This window comes from Ruditapes philippinarum, unplaced genomic scaffold (assembly GCF_026571515.1).
Source record: "Ruditapes philippinarum isolate M1 unplaced genomic scaffold, ASM2657151v2 ctg5262_1_1_1_1, whole genome shotgun sequence".
Lineage (NCBI taxonomy): Eukaryota > Metazoa > Mollusca > Bivalvia > Venerida > Veneridae > Ruditapes > Ruditapes philippinarum.
Window position 1 is genome coordinate 1 of NW_026863770.1, and position 21,803 is coordinate 21,803.

At 34.2% G+C, this 21,803-nt stretch overlaps 2 protein-coding genes across 2 annotated transcripts in view; one reads left to right on the forward strand and one right to left on the reverse strand.

Annotated features, from left to right (window-relative positions):
• Positions 1-564: 564 nt before the first annotated feature.
• Positions 565-21,803, reverse strand: part of LOC132723281 (uncharacterized) — a gene marked incomplete at both ends in the record, with an annotated part of 55,072 nt that continues 33,833 nt past the window's right edge. Inside the window, 4 exons of the mRNA XM_060707953.1 lie at positions 565-735; positions 1,362-1,514; positions 13,804-14,041; positions 20,831-21,093. Of these exons, the coding sequence (XP_060563936.1) occupies positions 565-735; positions 1,362-1,514; positions 13,804-14,041; positions 20,831-21,093 (825 nt within the window). The remainder of the gene's footprint in view (positions 736-1,361; positions 1,515-13,803; positions 14,042-20,830; positions 21,094-21,803) is intronic.
• On the forward strand, positions 4,680-12,087 carry LOC132723282 (uncharacterized). The gene is made up of 2 exons (XM_060707954.1): positions 4,680-4,938; positions 11,480-12,087. The coding sequence occupies exons 1-2, from the start codon at positions 4,680-4,682 to the stop codon at positions 11,770-11,772; spliced, it is 552 nt and encodes a 183-aa protein (XP_060563937.1). The 3' UTR covers positions 11,773-12,087.

Here is a 21,803-nt window from a genome sequence, read left to right on the forward strand (position 1 = left end):
TTAAGCTCCTGTGACCTAGTTTTTCATCCGAGATGAACCATGTTCAAACTCATCTGAGCTATCAACTAAATAAGCATCCTGACAAAGTTTGATGATGATTAAGGCAAAAATGTGAGCGCTAGAGTGTTAACGAACAAGTGTGGACAGACGGCGGACATTCAATGATCCTAAAAGCTCACCCTGAGCAAGCTCAGGTTAGCTAACTAGTAAAACATCAAACATGATCATCATTATCATTCCGACCATATCTATAAATCTTACCTGACTAATGTCCTCTGAATGCCTTACTTTATTGATACATGTATTTTCTAAAATCTTTTTCAAGTATCATTGAAAACGAAAAAGAAAGTATTTAAAATTGTTCTTCAGAATTATAACAAAAAAAATTACAAATGTGATGTCACATCAAAACTCCATCTCCTTTTCCAGCAAAATAAAACAAAATATTATTTATTGCTATGTATAACTATATACAAAAATATGTTAAAACTGACATAGAATACAAACATTCTTTTTCAAGTATTAAGAACATCACTGGAAAAGAAAAATATATGAAATATTTACCATCATCGATAGTACTAGATACACAAGCATCTGGACTAGTGGCGCCATCGCCATTTGTCGTCTGCCCAAATCCACAAGACTGACATGTCAAGCTGTCTGATCTGTAGCTACCTTTCTGGCAAGTTAAACAGGGACTAAATCCAGTTGTAGAAATTGATCCAGTACAAGGGGCTGTTATAAAAATGATAGGCATTTTATAAAATAAGTACTTGATGATCACAGAAACCATTTTACACATTTATAATCTAAATCAATATTTATTAAAATGCGGATGGTTTGATTCTAAAAATGATAACGGTAATTCATAGGAATTTAAAAAGTTAAGAAAGGGGAATAATTCAGTAAACATACTGGTACAGGGCAGAGTTATGGGTGTTGGTTCTTCATTTATGATAGTCAGACATGCCTGAAGTTTTTATTGAAAATTTCATAACTGTCGACCTAGAACTTACATTCAAAACCCTTGTTAGGAATCTATATACTAGTATTTCACAAAGGAGGACAACTCTGTGACGATTTAATTTCTTGCTATTGTTATGGGTAATGGTTAAAGACTTAAAATTATTACCCAGAAGATATTCCTGAAGCTTTATGGAAACATACCTTGGTTTATAATATATGAAGTTGCAAGCAAAGTCTTGAAACCATGTCACCCATTCCAAGGTAAGTAAACTTTTGTTGTGTTAAAGTCAAGTTGAAAAAACTTGTTAGAACTTATATAAAGTTTATATAGACCATAAAAACAATGTGTTTCCCCACTTAAAAATTGAACAAAGTAGAACATAAGCAGTACTTACCGATACACGATCCACTATTTGTGGCACCAGGATATCTTGTTGTATAACTAGTGGGACATTGAATGCATGAAGCATCTGCAGAGTTCCTATATGTACCTTTTGGGCATATTGAGCAAAATTCTCCGTTAGACTGTGTGCCGGCAGGACATCGGACTGTAAACATTAGAAGAAGTGACCAAGATAATGATTAAATCCTGATAGGACTAGCAATGCAAAGCCAAAATTACCAATATTGCCAAGAAAAATAATTAAGAATCCAATAAAATAGGTCTTGGATAGAAAATCCAATAATAAGTCTTGGATAGAAAATCCAATAAAATCAGTCTGGGATAAGAAATCCAATAAAATAAGTATTGGATAGAAATAAGCCTTGGATAGAAATCTCAATTAAAAATGACTTGTATAGATAATCTAATTAAATAAGACTTGGATAGAAAAGCCAATAAAACAAGAGCCGGTTGAACCGGGTGATGCTCCCCGAATAGGTTTTGGACACAGGAAGGTATACCTCTTGTTGTGTCAGAGTTATGTCACAGACAAAGTTCAAAGTGTAAAAACAACCCAAATATTGTGCATGACACATTGTCTAAATATGGTGATCATTTTTGTGAAATAGTTGTAAAATCCGATTTCAAATAACAAAGTTATGCGCCTGACATTATTTTGCTGCAAGGTCATGCTGTGACCTTGACCTTCAACGTAGTGACCTAAATGTTGCATGCGACACGTCAATTCAATATGGTGATCATCTCTGTGAAATAGTTGTTAAATCCGACTTCCAGTAACAAAGTTATGGGCCGGACATGATTTTGCTGCAAGGTCATACCGTGACCTTGACCTTCAAGGTAGCGACCCAAATGTTGCGCGCGACACAATGTCTCATTGTGGTGATCATTTCTGTGAAATAGTTGTAAAATCCGACTTCAAATAATGAAGTTATGTGCCGGACACAATTTTGCTTCAAGGTCATGCTGTGACCTTGACCTTCAAGGTAGCGACTTAAATGTTGTGCATGACACGTCATCTTAATATGATGATCATTTCTGTGAAATACTTTTTAAATCTAACTTCAAATAGCGAAGTTATGGGCCGGACACGATTTTGCTGCAAGGTCATGCTGTGACCTTGACCTTCAAGGAAGCGACCCACATTTTGCGTGCGACACATCGTCTCAATATGGTGATCATTTCTGTGGAATATTTTTTAAATCCGACTTCAAATAATGAAGTTATGGACCGGACACGATTTTGCTGCAAGGTCATGCTGTGACCTTGACCTTCAAGGTAGCGACCCAAATGTTGTGCGCGACATGTCGTCTCAATATGGTGATCATTTCTGTGAAATATTTTTAAAATCCGACTTCAAATAATGAAGTTATGGACCGGACACGATTTTGCTGCAAGGTCATGCTGTGACCTTGACCTTCAAGGTAGCGACCCAAATGTTGCGCGCGACACGTCGTCTCAATATGGTGATCATTTCTGTGAAATATTTTTAAAATCCGACTTCAAATAATGAAGTTATGGACCGGACACGATTTTGCTGCAAGGTCATGCTGTGACCTTGACCTTCAAGGTAGCGACCCAAATGTTGCGCGCGACACGTCGTCTCAATATGGTGATCATTTCTGTGAAATAATTTTAAAATCCGACTTCAAATATCAAAGTTATGGGCCGGACACGAATTCGGGACGTACGTACGGACTGACGGACGGACGGACGGACAACCCGACGACTATATGCTCCCCCGAAATTTTTCGGGGAGCATAATAAGTCTTGGACAGAAAGAATAAACTAGAAATGCAGCCACAATTGCAAATGTTATAATAATATTTTGTTCCAAATTTGTTTGCACAAACCCTTTTTTTCATTCTGATTTCAGGCCCTTAAAATATGCAACGACTTAAACAAACCATTTTTATACAAAGATCAAGGCCCTGAAATTATTCAGTGCCAACCTATTGCAAATTGCATATTGCAAATTTGTAGCTGAGATAATGATTAGAAATTGTGAATTTTAAATCTTTTCCAAGTTCAAGGGGGATAACTGTCAATTAAACATTTGACCATGACCAAATTATAACTTGACTTGTATTTTCTGGTAAAATATCAATAATGCAAAGTCAACCTCAGACATACATTCTTAAAAAGTAAGAACAGAAACTGAAAATTTCTTGTTTTTTTAAAGTTTAAATTGTATAACTCTGTCAAAAATCATCGAACCAAAACCAAATTTGAACTTGATTTGTATTTTCTGGTTCAATACCTGCACATGCGATTTTAACCTTATGAGGGTTGTCTCAAAAGTCTGTGAAAAATCTTATAGATGGTTCATTTTTAATGACAATAGATAACAATTTACATATATAACCTATAAGTTTATTATTTTACCTTACAACAAATTATTTATAAAATATCTACTCTAGTTTATTTTTTCAATATTAACGACATTGGTTTGAGTTCCCGGCGCATGTCAAAAAATGTGTGTTTTGTTTTGTATAGGTTTAAATAGAATACGTATATTTCGAATATCTGATCATGTGTCAGCACAATATCGCACTGATGTCCTCTGCTCCTATGTTGACATAATTGTTGAAAATTTTACATAAATTTTTTACATAACTTAAGAAACCAACAAGATACGAAAAAATAAAAATATCAAACAGAAAGAAGGAAAGTAAAAATGCCCACGTCCGAAGAATGTGCGGCGCAGCGAACAGTTATCAGGTGTTTCGTGAGTATAATTGCGTGATGACACCTGTTAAGATTTTTTAACTAATATACCAAATAGAACAGTTTAGCAACATATCCCGAACCAGAGTTCTGCACTACAGAAAGCAAATATAAGGAAAAGACGACAAATAAGAATATCGATCTTCGTCGCCTATTTCTCTAAGCTAAAACAGGTGCAATGAGACCGGAAATTCGCTCATAGCAAGAAATTAATGTTTGCCATCCAAAAATTCAACAGAGACTAAGAACCCCATGAGTATGTCCGTAATTGACGTTTTCTTGGTAAAACTGCATCATTTATTTGTTGAATTTTTCGGAGAGTATTAATTTTGAGAAAGGCGCTTTATACAGACTTATTTTGATGTTTGACATGCCCGCGATTCAAATAGATGCGATGGTATTTAGGACATATTTTTGTTGTTTGTTGACATTTTTCCAAGTATATTTGTTAAAATGTTGCAATTATATGGGTTCATCACATATTAATTTAAATATCAAATTTGTAAATATTTTATCTAGCTTTCAAACAATAGGACTATTTTAAACATTTTTAAAATATTTAATTATTGACGACAGCTTCTCTGTTATGTATTCGTCAGTATTTTCTTGTCCAGAGCCGGAAAATTCACAAACTCAGCATTCGGTGAAAGTTGAGAAAAAGTCCTCGTCCGTTTCCTCCTTGTTGTTTGTAGAAGAAATTGTCAGCAAGGACGACGATATGTTGCCGATGAAGGCTGAACTAGAACAGTTAGAGAAAGAAGAAATTCAGCTAAGGAAACAGCAGGAAAAGGAAGAGCTCCGCATAAAATTGAACAAGAAAAAGGCAGAGGTCAAGGCCTTAAAAGGTAAAGCAAAACATTCAGTTACAAATTCAGAACTTTTAGATAAAATTTCATCGTCAGATTTGACAATTAAAGATTTGAGAGGCTTAAAAAGTTCAAGAAGGAAGCAAAAAAGGAATCCAAAAAAATTGGTTTCTTCAGTTCCAGTGAATCTGAAGTATGTTTGGATGACAGCAGTGATTCGGACATTTCGTCATCAAGTAATGATGAAGAATCCAGTTCGGATAGTGAAGAAAAATCTGTTGAAGAGTCAAGTTAAAAAGAAAAAACTTGTAAATAAGCATAAAAAATCTTGTAAAAAGTCGGGTATTGTTCAGAAATCCTCTGACAAAATTAGATACAAGCAGCGTTATCCACATTCACAATTACGATATGAATTTGTTAGTCATGATATTTCTTTTCAAAATTTAGATCTAAACTTGTTCGTCGCTGGGGAATTAGAGATAATTTCGGACCCCAAAACAAAGGGTTCTGAGCAAACCGGAAGGTTAGCTCTTTTAAAAAGAATTATGTATTTGAATACATCTCATGATTTTAAACTATTAAAATCATACTACGCAGCTGTCCTTAGGGAAATTGAACTAGGTTCTAAATCTTTGCATGATGCTTTCACTTATTTAGAATTAGTACTATTTAATTCCAATTACTCTTCTAGTAAGAGTTCTTTGCAGCAGGGCGCCAAACCCAAAAAATATCCTTCGTCTCAATATTCCAAACCATTTGCTGACACGGACAGTTCTCCAGTATGGTTTTGTTCTGCATATCAAAGAAATAGATGTGAACAAAAACATAATCACAGTCATGATTGTTGTTCGGGGAAAAATGCATATGGCTCAGCATATTTGTGCCACATGTTGGATTAGAGATAAGGTTAAACTTCAACATCCTGAAAGCTCTTCTTCCTGTCCACATACATTAGCATGACAATGTAATTTAAATTCTAATTTTGTGGATGAAAATAAATTAGAAGATATCTTTTTACCAAAATTTCTTTGTTCTAATAAATCTACAAGGTTGTTAGAATATCAAAAGAATTCACATTCCAGTCAAATAAGAAGTAAGGTAGAAATACCGCTAGAGTCACATATTTGTAATCATACAAATAAATGTCCACTTTGTATGGAAATAAAAAAGGGCCCTAGTGTTTCTCAATCTTTACATAAGGTTAGAATTCATAAAGCAGTTAAACAGTCAGGTAAATATAATTTTGAGAGTTGTCGTATTAGAATAAACGACAGGATCAATACTGATTATTTGCTACTTGTCTGAAGCATTTTGATTACAAAGATTTACTTGTTTGTGACTTGTTAGAGTTTGGTTTTCCTTTGGGTTTCCAGGGTGATGAAAATATGTTAAAGCCAACTAAAAATGTATCACATTATAAGAACTATAAAGGAGCTACCGAATTTCCTGTTGAAATTGAAAAATATTTGGTCAAGGAATTAAGCCATGCAGCTGTCATTGGTCCTTTTAAAAATAACCCGTTTGATGATAATCTTTTGATTTCACCCTTAAATTCTGTTCCTAAAAAGTCAGTTTCTGAGAGAAGGGTTATTTTGGATCTCAGTAGTTCTACTTCCAATGCTGTGAATGATTACATTGACAAAGATGTATATTTAGGGGAATCTATTTCTTTAGTATTTCCAAAGATTGATGATTTTATTAAACTTATTTTAGCCAAAGGTCAAGGATGTTTAATGTTTAAAAAAGATTTAAGACGTGCTTATAGACAAATAAGCATATGTCCTTCACAATACAATCTAGTATCATTTGTTTGGGATAAGCATATTTTTTGTGATACAGTTTTATCAATGGGTTTACGCAGTGCTGCTGCTATTTGTCAAAGGGTGACTAACGCTTTAGCATTTATTTTATATAATTTTGGTATTTGTATTCTCAATTATCTGGATGATTTTGCAGGTGTTGAGAGACCCGAGAATGCTCATATGGCTTATTCTACTTTAGGAAAGGTTTTAGAATATAGTGGGATTGAAGAGTCCTTAGATAAAAGCTGTCCTCCTGCCAGTGTAATGAGCTTTTTAGGAGTGTTATTTAATACTTCAAAAATGATCATGGAGATCACTCCAGATAGACTGGAAGAAATTAATATTCTTCTTTCACTTTGGTTAGATAAAGAAAAAGCCTCTATTAAGGAAATACAGTCCTTACTGGGTAAACTCAATTTTATTGGCTCTTGTGTTAAATCCAGTAGGGTGTTTGTTAGTCGGTTGTTAAACTGGTTAAGAGATTTGCATGGTTCTCCCAGTAATATGATTTTTGATATTCCTCAGGAGGTTAAACAAGAGGGCCATGATCGCTCTGAAGTCGCTCACCTGTATATAGGCCCCCGGTGCGGGGCCAGTTTAAACCCCAGGGCTTTTATTTGAACAAACTTGGTAGACACCCATTAGAAGATATTTCATGCTTAACATCTAAGGTCTAGCTGCTCAAGTTTTTTTCTTTACACATATAGTTAAAAACAATGACACACCTGGGGCAGGGCCAGTTTTGACCCAAGGGCTTTTATTTGAACAATCTTTGTAGACACTTACTAGAAAATGTTTCATGCTTAATATCTAAACTCTAGCTATTTGTTTTTTTTCAAAGAAGATTTTTTAAGTTTTTGCTATACACATTTAAGGAAAATCAATGACCCCCGGGGCGGGGCCAATTTTGACCCCACGGCTCTTATTTGAACAAACTTGGTAAACATCCATTAGAACATGTTTCATGCTAAATATCTTAGCTCTAGCTCTTTGGGTTCTTTAAAAGAAGATTTTTTAAGTTTTTACTATATGCATATAGGGAAAATCAATGACCCCCTGGGGCGGGGCTAATTTTGACCCCAGGGCTTTTATTTGAACAAACTTGGTAGACACCCATTAGAAGATGAATCATGCTAAATATCTTAGCTCTAGCTCTTTGGGTTCTTTAAAATAAAATTTTTTAAGTTTTTACTATATGCATATAGGGAAAATCAATGACCCCCTGGGGCGGGACCAATTTTGACCCCAGGGCTTTTATTTGAACAATCTTGGTAGACACTCATTAGAAGATGTTTCATGCTTAATATCTTAGCTCTAGCTCTTTGGGTTCTTTAAAAGAAGATTTTTTTAAGTTTTTACTATATGCATATAGGGAAAAACAATGACCCCCTGGGGCGGGGCCAATTTTGACCCCAGGGCTTTTATTTGAACAATCTTAGTAGACACTTACTAGAAGATGTTCCATGCCAAATATCTAAGCTCTAGCTCTTTGGGTTTTTTAGAAGAAGATTTTTTTAAGTTTTTTCTTTTGGTTGCCATGGCAACCAGAGTTCTGCATGGAATGGAATTCTTTGAACAACTTTGTTCAGGCCTCACACAAGGAACATTCCTGTGAAGTTTCATTATGATCTGCCTTATGGTTTCAGAGGAGATGTCGTTTGAAAAGTGTGAACGGACAACGTACGACGGACGACAGACGACGGACAAAGAGTGATCCTAATAGCTCACCCTGAGCATATGCTCAGGTGAGCTAAAAAGACATCCTGTGGTGGGGTACATTTTTACCTTTATATAATGGAGATTTCACTGGGCTCGTGGTCAGAGCCAGATGCTATATTTTCTTCAGATTCTTGTTTAGAATCTTGTGGTGGTTTTTGAAGGGTAATTTCTTTCATTCTGTTTTTCCTTCTTTTATTTTAGGAAAACAGTTACATATTGGGGCCCTTGAAATGTTGTCTTTGGTTGTATGTGTTCATTTATGGGGAAGCAATTTTAAGGACAAGCGTATTTTAGTTCTTTGTGATAATTTGTCAGTCTGCATCACTTTAAATACTGGGAAATCACGTTGTCCTTTTTTGCAGTCTTGTCTCAGAGAGATTTGTTATTTTGCGGCAATTAATGAATTTGAAATTAAGGCACAGCATTTACCCTCAGAACATAATCGAATAGCAGATCATTTATCAAGATGGGGTTTGAATCCAATTCATGAAATACAGTTTAAGTTGTTAACCAATGAATATGATTTGCTAGAGTGGAAAGTTGATGAGTCTGTGTTTCATTTTGTCAACAATTGGTAATGTGGATTTTAAGTCTTCATTGTATATATGTTTTCAGAGAATCATCTTGAAGTACTCAGAATGGACTTAAAGAAATCCAACAAAAGAGCCTATGCTGTTGGTTCTCGTAGGAACTTAAGAGTTCAATGGGAATCTTTTTTATTGTTTTGTTTGTTTTTTAAATTTTGTAGTTTACCTACTTCAACTGAAACATTGCAACTATATGCTCAGTTTCTTAGCAGGTCCTTTAAATCTGTAGATTCAATTAAAAATTATATCAGTGGAGTAAGATCTGTCCATCTGTTATTAGGTTACAATATTGAACATATAAACAACTTTTTGCTTAATTTGTCTCTTAAGGGTATTGCTAAAAGCATTCCGCACATAGTTAAACAAGCAGAACCTATAACTCCAGATATTTTGATGAGTATTCATTCATTTTTGGACTTTTCTAGTATTGACAATTACACATTCTGGTGTTTATTTCTTTTTGCCTTTTTCTTAATGGCCAGAAAATCTAATCTCGTTCCAACTAGTTCTAAGGATTTATCTGAGCCTAAATTTTTACTAAGGAAGGATGTTACTTTTGATGATAGTACATTGTTAGTTTCTATGAAATGGACTAAAACTATTCAAGCGGGGGGAAAGGATTCTTATCACTCCTTTGTCTCCAATTATTGGCTCTGTTTTGTGTCCTGTTGAGGCTTATAAGAATATGATAAATTACATTCCTGCTTCCAATCATTCTCCTTTGTGTTGAAATCAGGTAAGCCAGTTACCTACTAAAAGTTTCTTCATAAACTGCGCTCAGTTTTTGAGGGTATTGGTTTAGATTCAAAACTATACTCCACTCATTCTTTTAGAAGAGGTTTTGCAACTCTGGCATTTAGACTAGAAATTCCACCAGATTTGATCCAACTAATGGGTGATTGGCGTTCTGATGCTTACGTAATAGATATACCATTGCTGCGTTGACGCACCAATGGTGTATCTGTTTTAACCTATAGCTCCGCCATGAAACACTTACTCCATAGCAGAAATGACGTAAAATGAGCTGTCAATCAAAATAACATGACGCTACTGTTTTAACCTATTGCTCCGCCCAGAAAAACTTATCCCTTTGATCTGAATTTGCATAGCAGCAAAGACGTGAAATGAGCTGTCAATCAAAATAATGGGCTGATTTTGCCCGCGTGGAAGCTACATTTTCATTGGTAGCGGCATGGACCCTTTTCTCTATTCAGTCATCTGTCTCATTTTAAAGTTTTACTTCAATTCACATGATTCGGCATGGCTTTGAATGACAATTTGTCGTTCACAGAAAATTTAGAAGACACAATTTTGTCTCAACATTTGGACATTTATGAAGAAGATATGGCTTTATCTCAGTACCTTGATCAGGCTGAGACAGATCTGGGGATTGATACAGTTGGAGTGAATTTTCTTCTAACACAAAATGTTGAGGACTTTATCAACGAAATATCAATCAACATGGACGAAAGTGATCAAAGCAACATTTTGCTTTCTGAAAATCAAGACAAAAAATCCATGAATATACCGTTGCCAACGGCGTTAAAATGTTCTGAGACAAGCCGCTTTGATAGCCCATGTGACCAGTTGAGAGATATTTCAAATGTACTTGATTCCAAGAAGCAAATGGTCTCATTAACAGTGACAAGCGGTGAACTTGAAAACAATTCTCCTGTGGATCTTGAAAAGCCTAAGAAATTAGAAATGGAGAGTCCTATTCAGAAAATCTTTGAAAAAGATGCTAAAACTGTTTACAATAATTGTGTATTTATCTTTGGTAAAAACTGACAATTTGATACATTGGTTTTACATTTTGGCATGTGTTTTCTGGCCAAAATGTTTTGATTTCTCGGCCTAATGAGATTTATTTTGTGACTGAAATAAAATTTCTGTACCTTGCTTCTTGTTTTGTGTTTTATTTTATTTCAGGTTATTTTGCTATGGTATAATTTTCAAAACTGAAAATTATACCATAGTCTAGGTATGGTATAATTTACAGTTATTGGAAATTATACTTGGAAGAATTTTACATAAGAAGCGCTGAAGAGCTATAGGTTAAAAAAGATATATTCAATATGATATTATGATAAAATTAAAGTTTCTCGTTTTGTTAGTAAAAACCTGTTAAGTTATAAAGGAAAAGTTTAATTATTGTCTCAGATTGTAGTATTTTTAGGTTTCTTTAACAGTTTATTGCAGTATTGTGTAGAATTGCAAAGAATATTGATTATGCGTTTCGTCCTTGCGGAGAAACTTGTCTATTGTCGGTAGGATGTCTTAACCTTCCGGATAGATTTGATATTCAAATATCAGCATAACATATTTTTCGCTTCTTTGTCTACATTTTTATTTGTTTTCATCACCTATTCTTTGTTATTAGTCTTTGTTTTTCTTCTCAATTTTATTTTTCTATTTTCTATTATTTTTTATTTAATTATTTATTATTTATTTATTATTTTTTTTTTTTTGCAGAAATTCGTCCTGTTGTTATTATAGGAGATTCCATCATTAAAAATATTTCTCCGATCGAGGGAGTCAAGATCCAGTCCTTTCCTGGTGCAACTATTGGCAGATTAGCTTATTTGGTTAGTCAACACAAAATTGATTTGTATGACAAAAGCTTTATTGTTGTTCATGTTGGCACTAATAATATAAGTAATCAACAGTCAATTCATTCTATCGGTTCAGATTTTGCCAATTTGATTGCATCTATTAGGCATGAAAATCATTCAATAAAGATTATTATTTCTTCTGTTCTCCCTTGACCGGTGGATCATTCTGATACAGACATTACAATCAAAGAATTAAATCATTTTCTTGAAGATGTTTTGGCTTCAAATCTGAATTTTAAATTCATAAGATCATACCGTCCATTTTGTTTTAAAGGTCAAGTTAAAAGATTTTTATTTGCTAAATTAGATGGTGGGCTTCATTTGAACACAGAAGGCTCCAATCGTCTTAGGCATTTTTTCTTACGTGTGATTTCCACTTTACCACGTAAGTTGTTCAGTTAAAATTCTTAGGATTACTTGATACTTTGTCTTTTTATATCATATAATATTTTGTCAATTTTATTTATTTTTTTTTTTGTTGTAGAATTTAGATATTAGGCAGTATAAGATTATTAGGTAAGAGGCTACTTCTGTTTAATTTTGTTTGCATGTTAATTTGTGTTGTTTTTTTTTATGTTTGCTTTGCCTTTGCTTATTTTGGCTGTTGTTTGGCGGGTATTTATGCTTGTTGCATTTATGTTCTACATTACCTGTATTGCATGTTTGTTTAATTATCTGATAATTGAATTGTCTTCTTGTATTGCATGTTTGTTTAATTATCTGATAATTGAATAATGTCTTCTTGTATTGCATGTTTGCTTACTTATCTGATAATTGAATAGTCTTACATGTATTGCTTGTATTGCTTGTATATTTATTTGTTATTAGAATAGTCTTACAGTGATGCTCATTCATTCATTAAAATTTAATTATTACTTTGGTTTAAGTCGTTATTTAGCAAGGATAATAATTTTGTCACAGAATATTGGGAAAACCCTCGTATACATACATTTCCACAAAAGTAAGAGTGTGGAAACTGAAAATTTCAGAGATAACTTTGTCCAAAATCATCGAACCATGAAGAAAGTCAAACTTGACCTGCTTTTTTCTAAGATGTATCTGTATGTCAAATTTGAGTTGAATGTGTTTAACTGTGTGGGATGGAATGGAAACTAAAAATTCCTTTTTTTCAAAGTTCAAAAGGAATAAGTGTATTCCTATGCGGATCCATATGTTAGATTTGATTTGAATGTGTACAACTGTTGGGGAAATAATAAAAGGAAACTGATTTTCTTTTCAAAGTTTAAGGGGCATAACTCTGCCAAAAATCATCTAACCATTGCCAAATTGTATTTGACCTGTGCATTCCTTTGACAGATCTATATGTCAAATTTAAGTTGAATGTGTATAACTGTTTCCGAGATAATGAATGGAAACTGAAATTTTTTTAATTGTTTCACATATGTTAAATATGAGTTGAATGTGTACAACAGTTGGGGAGACAATGAACAGAAACTGATAATTTCATCAAGTTGCATAACTCTTGTCAAAAATCATTGGACCATGACCAAATTCAAATTTGACCTGCATTTTCTGATGATATATCTATATGTCAAATTTGAATTGAATGTGTGCAACTGTTGGCAAGAAAATGAAGGGAAACTGATGATGACGAAAAATCAATAAAACAAATCTATGATAAAAAACAAATAAAACAAGTTTTGGATAGAAAATCCAAAAATCACAAACTGTCAAAATTGGGAAAATAAGTTAACAGACTAAACAAGGTTTTTAGGAAACTTTAACAAGTTTAAGAAGTTACTTGTATATGAAATTATCAACATTGTATCGATAAATATTACCTGCTTATGTTTATGCAACAATAAATTTGAACTCAAACAAAAGTTACTGTAGCTCGCTGTTATATTTTCCAATCATTCAAATAATATTCACTCTTATGATATTATACAACACTGGAATGTGTGTCCAATAAGTAACTGTAGATCTCCTAAATTTTAAGTTAATTAAATTTTATAGGTTTCAAAAGTTGTCAGCTGTCATCATTCCTTTCTGTTTAAAAAAATTATAAAAATTCATATGTGTAGATTTTGTCTGAGAATAATTTTCTGAAATTTGAAAAAATTATCCATATATGGAATCGGTGATCCAACCACTGACATATATAAAAAAAAAATTATTTTACACAAAATGGTCTTGCACTACTACACCTCAAGAACTACTTACCACACTGTTCATTATTAGTTAAGGACGCAAAAAATGGTGCAGCACATGATAACCCCCGGCCAGCACCTTCAGCTACCTGATCCCATTTTAACTCCGGACAGTTTCCACTGGCTGGAATATTACCACTCAAAGGATAAATGTTGCCGATTCCACCAATATCATTGAGAAATGACGTCGCACACTTCTCATATATAGTAGTGTCGCTATAAACTATGGTGTAGGAAAAGATCATTTCAACCTACAAGGAAAAAGATTCTTTAACAAGTACATTTATCAGAATAAAAACAACTTATAGGTGTGTCTTATAAAAGATTGCATCTTATAAGTGATTGTGTCTCATAAGTGATTGCATCATATAAGTGAGTGTGTCTTATAAGCTAGAGCAAGTGCTTCTTATAAGTGAGTGCATCTTATAAGCGAGAACCTCATATAAGTGAGTGTGTCTTATAAGAAAGTGCTACTTATAAGTGAGGACCGATTATAAGTGAGTGCATCTAATAAGCGCGTGCTTCTAAAAAGCAAGTGTGTCTCATAAGAAAGTGTGTCTAATAAGCGAGTGCATATTATAAGTGATTGTGTCTAATAAGTGAGTGCCTCTTATAAATGAGTGTGTCTAATAAGCAAGTGTGACTTAAGCAAGTGTGTCTAATAAGCGAATGTGTCTAATTAGCAAGTGCCTCTTCTAAGTGGTTTGTCTTGTATTAAGCCAGTGCATCTTATAAGTAAGTGCGTCTAATCAGTGAGTGTGTCTTATAAGCTAATGTGTGTAATAAGCAAGTGTGTCTTATAAGTGAGTGTGTCTTATAAGTGAGTGGGTCTTATAAGTGAGTGTGTCTTATAAGTGAGTGTGTCTTATAAGTGAGTGCGTCTTATAAGTGAGTGTGTCTTATAAGTGAGTGCGTCTTATAAGTGAGTGTGTCTTATAAGTGAGTGTGTCTTATAAGCAAGTGTGTCTTATAAGTGAGTGTGTCTTATAAGTGAGTGTGTCTTATAAGCAAGTGTGTCTTATAAGTGAGTGTGTCTTATAAGCAAGTGTGTCTTATAAGTGAGTGTGTCTTATAAGTGAGTGTGTCTTATAAGCAAGTGTGTCTTATAAGTGAGTGTGTCTTATAAGTGAGTGTGTCTTATAAGCAAGTGTGTCTTATAAGTGAGTGTGTCTTATAAGTGAGTGTGTCTTATAAGTGAGTGTGTCTTATAAGTGAGTGTGTCTTATAAGTGAGTGTGTCTTATAAGTGAGTGTGTCTTATAAGTGAGTGTGTCTTATAAGTGAGTGTGTCTTATAAGTGAGTGTGTCTTATAAGCAAGTGTGTCTTATAAGTGAGTGTGTCTTATAAGTGAGTGTGTCTTATAAGCAAGTGTGTCTTATAAGTGAGTGTGTCTTATAAGTGAGTGTGTCTTATAAGTGAGTGTGTCTTATAAGTGAGTGTGTCTTATAAGTGAGTGCGTCTTATAAATGAGTGCGTCTTATAAGTGAGTGTGTCTTATAAGCAAGTGTGTCTTATAAGTGAGTGTGTCTTATAAGTGAGTGCGTCTTATAAGTGAGTGTGTCTTATAAGTGAGTGTGTCTTATAAGCAAGTGTGTCTTATAAGTGAGTGTGTCTTATAAGTGAGTGTGTCTAAAAGTGAGTGTGTCTTATAAGTGAGTGTGTCTTATAAGTGAGTGTGTCTTATAAGCAAGTGTGTCTTATAAGTGAGTGTGTCTTATAAGTGAGTGCGTCATATAAATGAGTGCGTCTAATAAGTGTGTGCATCTTATAAGTGAGTGTCTCTCATTAGTGAGTGTGTCTAATAAGCGAGTGTATCTAATAAGCAAGTGTGTCTAATAAGAGAGTGTGTCTCATAAAAGAGTACGCCTTGTAAACGAGTGCATTTAATAAGCGAGTGCGTCTAATAACTGAGTGTATCTAATAAGAGAGTGCATCTTATAAGTGAGTGAATCTTATAAGTGAGTGCGTCTAATAAGTGAGTATATATAGTACATTTTGTAATAGTCTGATTTTATTGACCTGTTTGAATTCTGAATACAATAAAGCACTCATTAAAATATTTGATCCCACTTCTGTTCTGTCCAAATAATTTACAAGAATTAATATGGAGGATATAACTTATGTTTCGAAAAGTCACACTAGCTAAATGTTTTGTTTCTTGTCACATTCGCAAAAGCACAGTCCGTCAAGGCTAGTGATGACCTAATTTATCAGAGGTCTATAGTGAGATTCCTACTTTTGAGATTTCCATTATTTTAAGACATATTCTTTCTTTATTTTTGAAGTATATTTTAATGAATATGCCACATGCTTTCAAAATTGTCTCCATGGATATAAAACATTACCAACAAACACTGATTTGTCTCGTTTTTGTATTGTTTTTAATGGCACTGAAATGACATAATTATATTGATATCTGAATGAATTTTAAATATTAATTCCTAAACCATGTTAAAACAAGAGGGCCATGATGGCCCTGAGGTCGCTCACCTGTATATAGGCCCCCGGAGCGGGGCCAGTTTAAACCCCAGGGCTTTATTTGAACAAACTTTAGAAGATGTTTCATAAGTTTTTACTACACACATATAATGAAAAACAATGACCTCCTTCTTTCCCCCCCCCCCCACCGGCAGGACCAATTTTAACCCAAGGGTTTTTATTTGAACAAACTTGGTAGACACCCATAAGAAGATGTTTCATGCTAAACATCTAAGCTCTAGCTCATTGGGTTTTTTAAAAGAAGATATTTTAAGTTTTCATTATACACATATAGTTAAAACAATGACACACCTGGGGCGGAGCCAATTTTGACCCCAGGGCTTTTATTTGAACAAACTTTGTAGACACACACTAGAAGATGTTTCATGCTTAATATCTAAACCCTAGCTATTTGGGTTTTTTTCAAAGAATATTTTTTTATTTTTTGATATACACATATAAGGAAAATCAATGACCCCTGGGGCGGGACCAATTTTGACCCCAGGGCTTTTATTTGAACAAACTTGGTAGACACCCATAAGAACATGTTTCATGCTAAATATCTTAGCTCTAGCTCTTTGAGTTCTTTAAAAGAAGATTTTTTAAGTTTTTACAATATGCATATAGGGAAAATCAATGACCCCCTGGGGCGGGGCCAATTTGGAACCCAGGGCTTTTATTTGAACAAACTTGGTAGACACTCATTAGAAGATGTTTCATGCTAAATATCTTAGCTCTAGCTCTTTGGGTTCTTTAAAAGAAGATTTTTTAAGTTTTTACTATATGCATATAGGGAAAAATCAATGACCCCCTGGGGCTGGACCAATTTTGACCCCAGGGCTTTTATTTGAACAAACTTGGTAGACACTCACTAGAAGATGTTTCATGCCAAATATCTTAGCTCTAGCTCTTTGGGTTTTTTAAAAGAAGATATTTAAAGTTTTTTCTTTCGGTTGCCATTGCAACCAGAGTTCTGAATGGAATTAAATTCTTTGAACAATTTTTAAAGGTGACCACCAAAGGAACATTCCTGTGAAGTTTGGATGAAATTGGCTCAGTGGTTTATGAGGAGATGTCATTTAAAGTAAAAGTTTACGGACGGACGACGGACGGACGAACGACGGACGGACGTGCCACTAAAATGGACTAAAGGGCCATTTCTTTTGTTATTTTCTTTTGTTTAATAGAGGGCCATGGCCCCTTATTCTATTGTTACGGAATGAACTCTATTGTTCTCTTTTGTTCTGTTTACAGTTAGATGGCCCTTTAGTCCATTTTAGTTGCTCGGACGGACGACGGACGGACAGATGACGGACAGAAGACGGACGAAAAGCGATCACAAAAGTTCACCCTGTCACTATGTGACAGGTGAGCTAAAAGTGTAGACTTTGACAAATGAAAAGCAGAACTTATTAAGAAACAAAAAATACGACAAAAAAAAACAATCACTTCACTTATGTTTAAAATAGTTATAAATAAGAAATAAAACATTGACATACAAGGTCTCGATATTACAACACATGGGACATTTAGAAATGCTAAACCCGCAGTTTACTCTTTTGCCCCGGTCAGTATAACTATTTCATAGAAATAATTGAATAAAAACACATCTTACTGCGTACATTTCATGAAATTTATGGAAAATTAATATATTGTGTGCATGAACAGTATAATCAATATACATTTGACAGGTTAATAAAATCACACAATACAATAAGCTGTTGTTACAAAATCTTCAGTTGGAGATTCAAGTTAAAATATGGGTAGAATTATAGTAATTGTTAGTCCAACTCCTAGTTAGTAATAATACAAGTACAGTACCAAGCTTTTCCCTAGCCATTTTAGGAAAAAAAGTACATTGCCCAGTTAAGGAAATTTTCGGTGTAAAATTGCTTAAATCAGAAAAACATATGGTACCTTTTGAATCCTTCTTCATGCTCTTTTGGCATAGAATTTCGAATAGTGCAAAATTGTTAGTTTCCAAACAATGCAAATATCATTCAAAGCATAATAAACACATTACAAGAGGGCCATCATGGCCCTGAGTCGCTCACCAGAAACAACTGCTTTTCATTAAAAGATAAAAGACTACCTAAGAATGCTACGGACAAAATAGAGAAAATGAGAATCCCTAAAGAAAGCCAAATATGGCAAAATTGAAAATGTTGCAGGCTCGGTTTGATTGAGCCTGTTCATGGACGGTACTGTCAAGTGCAGTCTACCGTCCACGCCCCCTAGCACTGGCTAGTTTGGTGATCATCAATCAATTAGCTCTGTAGAAGCAGACCTTTAAAGGTATTTCTATTTTTAGCTTTAGCGGCCCCTAAAAGGGGCCAATAGAATTAATATAAAAAAACTTGATAAAAGACTACCTAAGAATGCTACAGGCAAAGTATGGTAATCATCCATTAATTATTTCAGAAGGAGATGACTTTCAAATGTGTTTCTATTTTTAGTTTTCAAATCAAATTAATATGAGCAAACTTGATAAAGGACTACCTACAAATGCTACAGACAAAGACTGGTGATTATCTATCAATTATTTCAATAGGAGATGATGTTCAAAGGTTATTCTATTTTCAGCTTGAGCGGCCCCTCAAACGGGCCAATCTAATGAATATGAGTAAACTTGATAAGAAACTACCTAAGAATGCTACAGACTAAGTTTGGTAATTATCTATCAATTATTTAAGTAGGAGATAATATTCAAGGTTTTTCTTTTTATAGCTTTAACTGCCTCTAAAAGGGGTCAAGCAAATAAATATGAGCAAAATTGATAAAAGACTACCTAAGAATGCTAGAGATAAAATTTGGTGATTATCCATCAATTATTTCAGTAGAAGCAGACAAATTTTAAAAGTATAGGGGCAAATCAAATTATATGAGCAAACTTGATAATAGACTACCTAAAATAAGAGAAAAACAGAATCCCCCTAAAGAAAGCCCAACACAGCAAAATTGTAAAATGTTGCAGACTCAGTTTGATTGAGCCTGTTCATGGACGGTACTGGAAAGTGCAAATTACCGTCCAGCCCACCTAGCACCGGCTTAAGTAGAATTTAACATTTAAACACAAAACGGCGAAATTTTGAATTTAGAAGAATGCTACAAACAAAATTTGGTGATCATCCATCAATTAGTTCTGTAGAAGGAGACGTTTAAAGGTATTTCTATTTTTAGCTTTAGCAGCCCCTAAAAATGGCCAATCAAATTAATATGAGCAAACTTGGTAAAAGTCTACCCAAGAATGCTACAGACAAAGTTTGGTGATCATCCATCAATTAGTTAGTTCTGTAGAAGATGTCTAAAGGTTTTTCTATTTTTAGCTCTAGAGACCCCTAAAAGGGGCCAATCAAATTAAAATGAGCAAATTTGATAAAAGACTACCTAAGAATGCTACAGACAAATTTTGGTGATCATCCATCATTTAATTTAGTAGTAGAAGATGTTTAAAGTTTTTTTTTCTATTTTTAGCTCTGTTGACCCCTAAAAGGGGCCAATTGAAATGACATGAGCAAATTCAAGTGTGACTGTCACAAGGATGCTACAGACCAAATCTGAGGTAAATCTGCCAAGAAGTTTCAGAGGAGAAGCGATTGGTGACGGATGAAGACGGACAACAGAGTATCCCCCTTTGATACTAATAGCTAACCCTAAACCTTCGGTTCTGGTGAGCTAAAAAGTTAACAATGAAATGTGTGGAAACATCTGTCTGGTACTGGAATGAACTCCAGCAAATTTATCAGCTTTGATATTTTGAATTTCGGGGGGGGGGGGGGTGGGGGTTGAGATTGAGATTGGAAAAAAATAAGCATATTTATAATTGGGAATGGTTCTGGTAATCTGATTCATAGTGACACTGGGAAAAGGCATGTACATGACTTTCTAAGATAAATATCAAAGCATTTATTATAATCATCTCAAATTATATAAACAGAAATAAGTATAAATTAAGTGTTCGTTTTCTGAAAATTGACATTGGATTGCTTCTTTTATCATTCATGGAAACTGTTCTGCTTTCTAGCATGACTGTAAGTGGTTACATAACCTTGCACTGCTGTCTCTTCAACTCCTCCAATAATTTTAAATCATTTTAATTAAAAAAGCTTATTTCTAACTTAAAGTTTTGGCAGTTTTTTTTTTTCAGATGCCTGCTATTACATAATATAATTCACAACAGAAGATCCTAGACCATCTGCCAATTATGCCACATGACATTTGCATCCAAGCTCAAACATAGAGGATATTGAATGGGTGTAAATTTAACACTAAATCTATTGAGTTGAATAAAATCATATTATGCAAGCCTCTGGCTATATTTGTATATATCTCAAATGACTTCACATCAAAGTTTTATAACACTAATGTTATATTGTTTTTATTAAATGGCTTTATTACTCTTCTGCACCTTGGTTTATGTGATGAAACACAATCAGTTATTTATTCAGCATATCAATCTCTTCATATCAGATGGAAAGAATCTTTGCTTAAATGACATCAGTTTACATTTTCCATAATAATGCATTGTAAAATAAACTGATCTGATCTGAAATTAAACTTACCGTTCTGCCATTAGTTTGAATAGTCACGTCGGTGCTATCTGGTAGGAATGAAAGTACAAAGTCTGCATTGAATGGACCGTAATTGTTATCGCAAGAATTTTTCAGACGTGTTGTCATTCTGTCTAGGATTGAGGGTGCACCAGCCGACAATGTAGTTTTATAGCCGGTTATACATGATTGTGGAATGCTGGTAATTGAAGTGCTTTCTGGTACATATTCATACCTCATTTTCCCAATGAACTGTTTATTTGTAGTATCATCATCTGTTAAAAAAAAAACACAATGATTATGTCCAATGAGCACTCTGAGAAGCATAGCCATCCATAATTACAGATAAACTAAAAATATTTCCATTCCATTTAAAAATTCTAAGTTAAAATTTACATAAATCCTAAGATGATGCCCCATGTCCAACAACTGCACATTGTCATGATAAGCAAATTTCATGTTGATACCTTTAGAAATGTTTGAATAATGTGTCACATTAAAGTTTTTGCACGACCACAAAAACGGTGGTGGTGGTGTTGTTAGTTACCCTCCCAAACACCACAGGGAGCCACTCTGAATTTACCAGAGCACAGTTCAGCCCTCGCATTGTTCCTGGGTAAGTTGTCAAGCCTTATACCAGTGTTTGTTGCCTTCACTTTCGTAAGAAACTGATAACTTCTGTACATACCAGAGCAGAGGTACAGTGCCAATGACTATAGAAAGGATTTCATGAACAATCACGATAAAGATTTCAGGATCAATCACTACTCAAGTGACCTGGGACATCCAGGAATTGAACCTGGGGCAACCAATTCACATTCCAATGCTCTATCTAATGAGCTAATCAAACGGCTTCCACAAAGATGATGCCACAGCAATCATAATAGCTTAACTTTGTCTTGAAACAGGCACAAGCTAGAAATGAAAGCATGTAGGTAAATTTTTAATTCTCTACAAGTTTTGTAGTAAGTTGTATCTTTATTTA